General features: G+C 39.9%; 1 protein-coding gene across 5 annotated transcripts in view; it reads right to left on the bottom strand.

Annotated features, from left to right (window-relative positions):
• The window catches only part of Primpol (primase and DNA directed polymerase), a 37,626-nt gene that overhangs the window by 25,124 nt on the left and 725 nt on the right, over nt 1-11,777 (bottom strand). For 3 of the 5 annotated variants that reach the window (XM_029532230.1, XM_029532231.1, XM_029532234.1), the window contains exons 2-6: nt 8,054-8,130; nt 6,651-6,684; nt 6,072-6,253; nt 3,418-3,515; nt 438-567 (exon numbers count right to left, since the gene is read on the bottom strand). In XM_029532230.1, the coding sequence (XP_029388090.1) occupies nt 438-567; nt 3,418-3,515; nt 6,072-6,248 (405 nt within the window). In that variant the 5' untranslated portion in view covers nt 6,249-6,253; nt 6,651-6,684; nt 8,054-8,130. Of the gene's footprint in view, nt 1-437; nt 568-3,417; nt 3,516-6,071; nt 6,310-6,650; nt 6,685-8,053; nt 8,131-11,777 lie in introns of all 5 variants that reach the window. The other 2 variants (XM_029532232.1, XM_021219222.2) reach the window with 2 other exon arrangements.

Consider the following 11,777-nt stretch of genomic DNA (forward strand, 5'->3'; position numbering starts at 1 on the left):
AGTTTCTGTTTGTAAGATCCATGTAGGTACTGGTCTCTTCTAGACATAAATTTTCATCCATGAAAACACGGATATGATTTCCAAAACTCACACCAGTTCAAACATTGTGATACTTACTTTTGTCAAAAATTTCCCTGAATTTCACCTCTTTGTCCACTTTTAAGAGTGAATTTTGCTTTACCTCACTTTTGCCACAAGTAAATATTTATACTGGAAGTCAGAGAATTAAAACAGTTCAAAAATAGAAAACTCTCACTCATCTAGTCTAAACGAGATATAGTAATATTTTAATTGAATTTAATTTTCACTTTGTTTCATTATTTTCTCACAGAAACAATGTTGTCAAAAATGAAGATAGCAAGAAAAAGTAGACATCTGGAAGCCATGTGACACAGGAGAGCCAGTGATTAATGGAAGGACATGGGAGAAGAACTTACCTGTATAAGCAATGCAACCATCTTCTTCCCATCAGCCCCTGGGTTAGCGAATTTGTTAAATTCTAAATCAAAATAAAGCTTGCACACAGCATTCTCAGGAATAACTTCATAGCAGTGCAAGAGGTTTTTCCTAAATTGAATAATACAAGTGTTAGATTTGTACCTTACATAGCACATTGTTCTTAACTTATTATTGGCAGGCGGTAGAGGAGAGGGCACTGGGGTGTGACAGTCAGGGGACAGCTTGCCTCTTCCTTCACCATGGGTTCTAAGCACTGAACCTAGATTGTCAGACTAGCACCGTGAACACCTGCTCTAACTGAGTCACTTCACTAGATCATAGAGCTCAAAACTTAAAACACGGGGCTAGTTAGTCCTATACTCAAGATCAGTGACCACTGTGCTTTATCTATGTATAACTATGAATTAATAAACTGATAATGACTGTGCTATCAGTAAGTCTGTGGCTCATAGCATTAGAGAGTTTCTGACAAAATGATGTTAACAATTGCATTCAGAAAATTATTTAACTGGAAAATAAGGTCAATGTTAGAGTGCTATATATTCACAAATGTCTTGCTATTGTATAACATCTCCACTTTTGCTTTTGCTGTCACTGCAAAAACAATTATTACTTAAGAAAGAATGTTCTTTCTCAAACTGTTATCCTAGGATCATACACACACACATACACACTCAAGAGTCCATGAATCTTCTGTGGGAATTTTTAAATTCTGTATTTTCACTATGAAGATACATTTAAATGTTTTTTAAAAAGAAATTCTGTCTTGAGAAACCTTCACCCAGCCCTTTTAGATGTGTGAATTGTCCTTTTCCTAACTGAAGTCTCTCTAATAATTGTCCATCTTCTGCAGGCATGAAAGAAATGACTTTGACACAGGTAAGTAAGAGCACGAGCTCATGCATATGCAAATGCATAAAGCTCAGGTGACATTCTATAGAAATAAAAGGTCTGGAGTAAGTTTAAAAAGGAAAAGTGGGAGTTGGAAAGATGGTTCACTGATTAAAAGTGTGCACTGCTCTTCCAGAAGCCCTGCGTTCAGTTCTCGGCAGCTGTGTCAGGTGCCTGTAACTCCAGCTCCAGGAGGTCTGACATCCTCTTCTGGCCTCCTCAATACCTGCATACATGCACACATGCGGCACTCACACATACACATAAATGAAAAGAAAAGAAAACAAATCGGATGTGTTAAAAAGGAAAAGTGACGGAGTACACCCTCTTGTGGCAGGCAGTGCCTGTAGGTACCACCATGAGCATTCTGACAGACTACATTCAAGTCCAAGATGAGATTTAGTTTCAAACACCATCTGTCACATTATATTAAGAACCTTTATGGGCCAGTTGTGGTAATGCATGCCTTTAATTCCAGCACTCAGAGGCAGAGGCATGTGGATATCTGTGATTTCAAGGCTAGCCTAGTCTACAGAAGTCCCAGTATAGCCAGGACTATAGAGAGAAACTATGTGTCTGGGTGGTGGGGGTGGGGACCTCTGACTGGTGTCCAGGAATAGTAGCATGACTAAATCTAGTTTTATAACTGAAGTTACTTAAACGACATTATAATGAAAGTACTTTAGGATATATTGATTCATTCCCCTTTCTAACTCATGTCTTAGAAATAGGTAAATATAACAGTTATATTAAATATATGTATTACCTTGAAACATATATCTACTTTCTAATACCACTATTCTAGACCTGAAGAAAATATAGCCCAATTGAGAAAATATGACACTTCAATCTCTGTTTACAGTATTAAAGTTCTTGGTTTCAGTCCTACATTGTCCTTGTACTGACTTAAAAGGAGGCATTCCTTTATTATATAGTTAATAAGGTAAGTGTTCATTAATAACAGTAAAGTTTAGTGTTTTCTTACAAGACACAAAGTTCCCAAAATGTTCTAGAATACACAAATATGTGTGTGATCCCGCTCCCGGCATAACTTACTGAGGGTTGCAGGTGGCAAGATTGCTCAGTGGGTAAAGGCACTGTCCATCCTGATGACCCGAGTCTGGTCCCTAGGACCCACATGGTGAAAGAGGAGAAATAAACTCCCCCAAACTGTCTTCTAATCTCTACCTGTGTGCTAATGGTACATGTATGTCCATATGCACACATACATGAGCACATGCACATACACTTACATACAAGCAAAATAAATAGCTGCGAAAAAGCCTTTAAAAGAGTACACATGTATGCAGGGCATGGTGTTGTACACCTTTAATGTCAGCATCAGGAGAGGGTGATGAGCTCCCTCTTTGAGTTCAAAGCTGGTCAATACACTGAGTTCCAGGCCAGCCAGAGCTACACAGTGAGATCTTATAAAAGTGATATCAAATATGGAGCCTTTGTTAATGATTACCAGAAAAATAAAGTTCTCTATCATTAGCTTCTGTGACTGCTACAACCACCTCTTTACAAAGGAACTTTAGAATTCAACTCTAATAGTGAAAGAATAATGTGCTGACTAGTTTTATGTCAAGTTGATAGGGATATAGCCATCTGAAAGGAAGGAACTTCAACTGAGAAAATGCCTCCAGAAGATTGGGCTGTAAGCAGACAAGCCTGTAGGGCATTTTCTTAATTAGTGATCAGCTGGGGAAGGCCACCCTGCGATGGTGGTCCTGAGTTCTGTAAGACAGCAGGCTGAGTGAGCTATAAGGACTAAGCCAGTAAGCAGCACACTTCCATGGCATCTGCATCAGTTCCTGCCTTCAGGTTCCTGCCCTATTTGACTTCCCATCCTGACTTCCTCCAATGTTGAACAGTAATATGGAAGTGTAAGCTGAATAAACCGTTTCTTCAACTTGCTTTTGGTCATGGTATTTCATTACAGTAGTAACCCTAAGGCAAATAACTAACCCTGTGGCCATGGACTGTGGATATTAGTTCAGCATAAATCAATTTCAACAAAAAAGGAAACACAACTTTACTTTAATGAGCTACTCTGCTACTTACCGGGTCTTATAGTAAAACCAAAGTTGAGCATAGGATGTTACAAGGTAAATACGTTGTCCATTTCCCACTTTGCACTCCAAAGCAAATACGTGAACACTCTATGAAATTTAAAGTAATTTTTGAAAAATTTACAACATGAAAATCTAAATTGAGCTGTAACTAAAAAGTATTCATGAAGAAATTTGTCACTCAATATAGCAAAATTTAGAATACGAACAATTATATTATTAAAAACAAGATAGTCACTAGACCCATGCTATCTCAAATCTAAATATATTGAAATTTTTCTTTTAGATTTATTCCTTTTATTTCATGTATATAAATATTTTGTATATATATATATATATATATATATATATATATATATATATATATATATATATATCTCACATGTGTGCCTGGTACCCAGAGAGATCAGAAGAGGGCACTGGATTCCCTGGAACTGGAGTTACATATGGATGGTTGCGAGCTATCATTTGGGAATCAAACTTAGGTCCTCTGCAAGAGAAACATGTGCTATTAACCCTGAGCCATCTCTCCAGCCCCTAAAATCTATATTTTAAAAATAATTATTTATTTTTTGGCTGGATATATGGCTCAATGGCTAAGAGCACTGGCTGCTCTTTCCAGAGGATGCAGGTTCAATTCCTGGCACCCACAGGCAGCTGTTCAGCTTATAACTGTCTGTACCTTCAGTTGCAGGAGCTCTAACAGTCCCTTCTGTCCTCCACTAGTGTGCATGTGATACACAAACCTACTTTTATGCAAAACTCATACACTAAAAGGTTTCAACTATTTATTTTTATTTTATATGTATGTGTGAGTGCCTGCATGTATGTCTATGTACTGCATACTGCATACACGCAAAGAGCCCTTGGAGGTCCAAAGAGGGAACTGGATCTCTGAAACTGTAGTTGCTGATGGTTGTGAGTTGCCCAGGTGGGCACCAGTAGCTGAAAGTGGATCCTTTGCGAGAGCAGCCAATCTTAACCACTGAACCATCTCTCCAGTCCCCACATTAAATCAGCAACATAATATATACGTAGGATAGAAACTACGTATTATTCCAGATTAAAAATAACGTTTACAAGAGAAGAAAGCCCATTCATTCCCTTACTCTCATTTAACCTAAGACAGTTCTTCTTACTTTATGAAGTTAGACTCATTTTACAAAAGTAACTCCAGATTACTATTAACTATTTGAACTAAAATATATTAACAAGCTCTCTTTTCCTATAAAAGTGTACTCAGGAATAAAATGTTTAAAAGAAATTACCATAATCCTAAATGAAACAGGGCTGTTCATGGCTGCTGTATAAGGAGCTTCTGTTAATACAAGCACAGGCACAAATACTTTTCTGTCCATCTAGCTTGAAGTAGCCAATGAGCCATGTCCATTTTCATAAATGAGAAATCATACAAAGACTCTTGCCCGACTCTACTGAAAGCTCTGCTGGGGGCTGAGGATGTGGCTCAATGATGGAACTTTGCCTAGCATATGTCAGGACCCGGGTTCAAGTCCCAGAATAGAAGGAAAAAAACCTTTCTGAAATAAACTTTACACTGATGACTGGTTTTGAAAACACCAAGTTCAAATGACTCTATCGGTATTTTAATTTTTGATTCCTGAATTAGGTTTACACAAAATGAGTAAGAAGGTTTTTCTAGTGTCCCCTCGTTCGCTGAAATCTGAGTAAGCATCTTTTCACTAGGAAAACAAGTTCTTTCTCTCCCACATGAAGTACTTTGTACTTTTACATAGACTCAATGACCAGAATCACACTTTATATTTAAATTATTTAAATATTTTGTTACTTTTATTTATGTATGTACAGACGCGTGGGTAAGGAGATGCTCTTGCCAGGGCATGCACGTGGAGGCCAGAGGACAACTTTAGGTAGTCAGTTCTCTCCTTTTACCCAGTGGGTCTCAGGGATTAAACTCAGGTCACCAGGCTTGGCAGCACTCACCTTTACCCACTGAGCCATTTGACCCCAGGTACATTTTACATAGGTATATTTTAATTTGTTTGTCTTTATAGTCCATAAGATCCCAACAAGCGAACAATAGGCAATATATTACCTATTGCTTGATTTAATTTTGTGTCTGAGCTCCACGTTCTCGGTCAGGCTGAGGCCCATTAAGCACTTCCTCTCGTCTGCATAGTGTGTCAGGGATAGGCTCATCCTACCTCCCAGCAGGTTGCCCTCCAACGTTGTTACACATTCCACACTTTTAAAAGTAAGTGGGACCAGAAATGTCATTCTTTGGCTGGAGAGACGGCTCTGTGGTTAAGAGCACTTGCTGCTTTTGCAGAGGCCCCAGGTTCAGGTCCTAGCACCCACATGGTACCTCACAACCATGCGTTACTCCAGTGCCAGGGGATCGGACACCCTCTTCTAAACTCCATGGGCACTCCATACATATGGTGCACATACATTCACGTAGATAAGACACTTACACACATAAGATACAATAAAACTAAAAAAGAAATGCCATTATTTTTTCACTACTAAAATAAATGTAATGGTTAATGAATTCAAAGGGATATTTTTCTAAGTCATATGCTATCAAGACTACTTCTGCATTGTCTTTGTCAGGTATCTTCATCTGAAACCTCGAGTGTCACTTAAAAATAAAGACAAAGCAATTACCTCTTTACAGCTTTTAACAAAATTAAAAGCTTGATTCTGACGGTGAAATAGCTTCCAAACGGAGGATGGTTCTTCTGGCTTGGCCAGTCTTGGTCTGTACACAGAAGACAATGGCTTCCTCTCATAGTGGGATGCCCGCTCTTCAATCTGCTTCACCCTTGCATCCCACTTCCTCATCGTTGCTTCAGAAGTATGGAGAGAAGAAATGCAACCTCAGAAACCGTTCTGTCAATCACTACTGAACAAATGAAAATGTTGAGTTACCTGCTCAGAATACACTCTGCCTGGTATAATTTCACAATGTCTGGTTTCCTGACATGTTTTGCCTTACAATTTCTTTATACAAAGTTTCACCATAGAACAGGAGTATGGCTGGTCATCAGAAATCCTTAGATCCTAGCTCTTCCCTCTAATAGTCTTATGACCACAGAGAGATTAATGAAACTCTGTGAAATCTTGGCTCAATCAATGTCAAAATGAGAATAAGTAGAGTCTTCAATGTTCTATGTAGAGGGCAAAAAGGCTTTGTGCACACAGGTAAGCACAGGAGAATCCAGGAAAGTTAAACACACAGCTTACCTCTTCAGTGGAATGAGGTGTGTAGCTGCTCCTCCTGAAATGCCAAGAATGATGAAGTTTTACAACCTGATGATCTTTGCTGTCTGAAGAGACAAGCTCTGTCCATATCTTCCAAACTTCTTATATTTATTTATCCCAGGCCCTTTCCCCTTAAAACTTTGAGTATTGATTTTAGGCCATAAGACCCATTCTTTTTTTTCTTCTTTTTTTGGTTTTTTGAGACAGGGTTTCTCTGTGTAGCCCTGGCTGTCCTGGCACTAACTCTGTAGACCAGTCTGGCCTCGAACTCAGAAATCTGCCTGCCTCTGCCTCCCAAGTGCTGGGATCAAAGGCGTGCGCCACCAACGCCCGGCTCCATAAGACCCATTCTTATAAGTGTTGTCACTTGTGCTTTATAACAGCCTAAGAGACTTCTATGTTAAGGCCAGGACAATCCTGACACCACAGGCATTATGCTTACTAAACCCTTTATCTTCAGAACTATTTATAACAGAGCCCATTTTGTGAAAGAAGCCAGACATTTTGCAAAGAATCTCAATGTAAACCTGTCTTCAATTGTTGTATACTTGGGACTGAGTTAACTCTTATCTACTTTTTCCAAAACTGTGCTGTGCTTAAATATGGCCAAAGAAAAATGATCTGGGCCAGACTCCAGAAGTCCTGCTCCATGATTGGTTTTCCCCTGCTCTCTGTAAAGCTTGCAGGGGAGTCACCACAGTTTATGCAGGGCCTGAGATTAGATATGTGAAAATGGCTTATGAATTATAAAGGCCCATGTAGATGCTTTCAGTATCGTTATGACTTTCAACCCAGCCAACCTATCGCTCGGCTGATGCTCACTATCTTGGACCCTGTTCCTGGGTTATCGTTTCTTAGTGTATACTCCAGGTCTAGGCACCACGGAAGCTTGGCTCCCTTTCCGTTTCTGTTCTCCTGCTCTAAGGATAGCCAGGGTCACTCTGATAAACCCAAGATCAGGTGCTTCTGCATCAAACTTAGCTGTGCTGGGGTCTCGTCCTGAGACGGCTGTGCCATACATCTAGGAAGGGGAAAGAGGACCATTGTACTCACATATCTGAGGCTGGAAGGCCACATGAAGAAGGCACCCCAGCCAAAGCCAGTCGGATACGTGAGTTAGGACATTTCAGGTCACACATCATTAAAACTGGATGAATTCAGGACAGACTACTGAACTGACTAGCTTAACTAAAGGACCACTTAAAATATTTTTTTTAATTAGTAATTTTTTTGTACTTGTTTGTACACAAAATTGGATCAATTGTGGTCCTTTGTCAATATCATCTATACTATCTATAATCTACTCATTCAGAAAACAGACACATTTGTTTTTAAGTGAAATAACAAAAAAATACTAAAGCATTTAGGAGCAAATTACTATTTACCTATATTAATGCCTTTGTCTTCAATTTTAGTAGAATTCTTTGAACCGACATAATCTCATTAGCAAATACCATATTCCCTGAAAAGAAAAACAAAAGTACCTAAAAAAATTGATCCAGAGTCCTCCAATATTAGGTTTCCTTTAATTTGATTCACATGAAGATACAAATCTGCTATATTTCAAGAAAACAAATTCAATTTATTCTATGCAATTTATTACGTTACCCTAAAACAACAAACAACACAATTATAGTGAAACTAAAATCTCTCTCTCTCCCTCTCTCCCTCTCTCTCTCTCTCTCTCTCTCTCTCACACACACACACACACACACATTATAAAACAACCTGGTATGACTGCGGGAACATGCAACCCATGGAAGCCATGGCATCATAATGCAAAGCTGGCTGAGGCTGCCAGAGAGGACAGCAATGCTTAGCATCCCTGGATTATTTTCAGCTAGAAATGGGTGACAGCTGGAGCGTCAGACAACAACTGGGGCTTGGACTATGTGAGCAGGAGAGCTGAGTAACAAAAGCAAAGAAAACGGAGGAGAAAGTATCTGGCCTCCTGACTTGGGACTATCATATTCCCCATCCCGAGTCTCTGGGAGAATATGACACCATATCTTTTAATTCCTGGTGTGGAACGAGTACAGTTGTTCTCCTAAATAATTTTATGCCAAAGCTGCTTTTCCACCCTGTCTATTTTTGGTCATGATTTACAAGTTCCAAAGGAAAACACTTGTACTAGTTTAAAGCAAAGGCTGAAGGAACTCTACCGCCCATTTCTGCACCAAAGCAGTATTTAACCACGCTGGCTCGCTACAATCCTATAGCTGGAAGTGCTGGAGTTACAACAGAGGATTAGTCATATGACGGTAATTAGTGGGAGAAGGGAAATCGGGATGGAAGTGGAAAGCTGACCAAGTTTCCTGAGCTTATGTCTAGACTTGTCTACTAAGGGCTGTGGATGGCCTGGTTCCCAGAGCAATTTGACTGGGGTAAGGGGTGGGCGGAGGATGCCCTTACACAGCTGCTTTGTAGTCACCAGTCACTCACACTGTGATAGTTAACACTGTCCACTTGCCTGGATGCCACACTTGTAAAGCACACACTTGGGGAGAGGGGGTGCTGGTCAGCGGTAACGTGACCTTCAAAGGCAATTAGATGTGGACTCTGAACTCCTCTTCATGAATCCCTTGATGGATTCATCATGGTGGTACTACTGAGAGACGGTGAAAGGTAGGAAGTGGGGCTTAGTCTGAGAAGTACTGTTTTCTGGATGCCACAATGTGAACTGCTGCTCCATCCTGCCCTCCCAGGTGAGATGGACTCACAACTTTAAAGACCAAATAAATACTTCATGCATTAAGTTATTCTGCCAGACACTCACTCACTCTGTCACAATGAGAAGTCTGACTAATACAGGTGTAAAGGAATCCTGAGGCTAACTTAAGCCAGGTTCTTCGTTTCTCTCTTCCTATTTATTTATTTCTCTATTTATTTTGAGATAAGAGGTTTCTATGGTTGCCCAGGCTAGCCTCAAACTGAAGATACTCCTGCTTCAGCCTCTCAAGTGCTGGGATTACAGGCATGTGCCACTACACATACCCTAGTTTCTTGTCTAACGAGCAATTAACCATTACTCCAACTTCTCCCTCAACCCTGAGATTCAATTCATCAGTATTGTGTTTACTGGAAATATCATAGTTCCATTATTTGTGATGTTCTTTTATTTTAAAATACTTAACAGTAATTTGTGTGTATATACATGTTTATGTGCCTGCGTGCATATGCACATGTTATAAGTGCACTTTTGTGCATGAGTGTGCATTCGGGCCAAAAAAATGATGAGTATCTTCCTCAATCACTGTGTTTTTGTTTGTTGTTTGTTTGTTTGTTTTGAGACAGAGTTTCTGTGTCTGTGTAGTCCTAGAAGTTCTAGAACTCGCTCTGTAGACCAGGCTGGCCTCAAACTCACAGAGATTTGCCTGCCTCTGCCTCTGAGTGCCGGGATCCAAGGCACCCCGGCTTCCACCTTATTTCTTAACATGGGATCTTTCACTGACCCTGGAGCTCATCCATTGGGCTAGGCTAGCTGCCGGCAAGCTCCAGGGATCCCACCACCTCTGCCTTCCCTTAACACCTGGTGTTTTCCATAGGTGCTGGGGATGTGAGCTCAAGTTTCATGGTTATTCAGACAGTATTTTACCAACTGAGTCATCTACCAAGCTCTTTACCATCTTCTTAATATGATATCATTAATGAACTCTTGTTACATTTTATTTACCTGTGTATATTTGTGTAAATGTGGATTGTGTTCTTGAAAGTCAGAAGAGGGTGTTGGGTCCTCTGGAGCTAGAGTTACAAGTGGCATGAGCCACCTGAGTTGGAAGAGCAGGAGCTCTTTCTTAATTACCCAACCATTTCTTCACCACCTTTTAAATGCACTCTATAACCCCTCTATACAATATCTACGACTTAAGTATTCATCTTTAAGTAGTCATCTTAAAGTACGCTATTAAGGTTTACTTACAAACGTATTACTATATAAGCTTACTTTCTAGAAGTAAGCAACTTCTAGAATGTGTAACAACTTAAGAAATATAAAAGACTGAATTTCTTCTGTCCCACTTAAGTTACTGCCCATGATCAGAAGTTGTATTTTTTTTTTTTAAGATTTATCTATTTTATGTATGCAATTATACTGTCACTCTCTTCAGAGACACCAGAAGAGGGCACTGGGTCCCTTTACAGATGGTTGAGAGTCACCATGTGGTTGCTGGGAATTGAACTCAGGACCTCTGGAAAAACAGTCAGTACTCTTAACTGCTGAGCCATCTCTCCGGCCCCAGAAGTCATTATTTAAATGTCCCTAAAACTACTAGAAGGGATAAGAAACACTATAACAATGGTGTTGGTTCTTCTCCTCCTTGATCTCCCACCCCAAATAGCAAATCTCTACCACATAAACGACCTTCACACCATTTTTACAGCTTCTTGCAAGAATACCTATTAAGGATTAAGTTATCATTTAACTGACATGTAGTTTATCTTATGATAAGTCTTCCTGCAGAAGGCTAAGTCTTCTTGCAGATGTAGGCCCTAAAATATTTACCTATTATACTTCTAGTTCAGTTTTCTCACCAAATGTAAGAGGGTGACCATGCCCTGCTCCTAGATCACTTCAGAAAGCCCTCTTACTCCAACTTCCCCAACCTGGAAAGCGTCACATTGCTTTTCATGAAATCTTTCTCTCTTGAGGCCCAGAACGACTTCAGCTCCCTCTGGGTCCTGGCTGTGAAGAGAATTACAGGGCTCAGCTGAAAACCATCACCTCCAGCTGTTTGGCTCTAACGAGCTTCTCTGGATGAAGTCAACATTAACGGCAGAAAACTGCTGAGGACACTTTACCTAAGGTATCATTTTGTTAAGAACGTTTAGCATAGGGAGGGCTCAGGGCACAAGGGGTTTCTCAATTAGACCCTTCCTTGTGAACTTCAGCCTCCACAAAGCACGGCTGGGGTTGAATGCCTCCAACTGCTAAAGTCCAACAGAAATGGCTGATCCTAACTTACTTTGGGAGGGATAATGATAGATCAATTTGTTTCTGGAATCTACATTTAACCACTATGGCTCTTCACAAGAGCAAACCACTTATCCTTTTATTTTTTATTTATTTATTTATTTATTATTAGTTTTTCGAGACAGGGTTTCTCTGTATAG

The sequence above is a fragment of the Mus pahari genome, chromosome 19 (genome assembly GCF_900095145.1).
Source record: "Mus pahari chromosome 19, PAHARI_EIJ_v1.1, whole genome shotgun sequence".
In the NCBI taxonomy this organism is placed as follows: domain Eukaryota; kingdom Metazoa; phylum Chordata; class Mammalia; order Rodentia; family Muridae; genus Mus; species Mus pahari.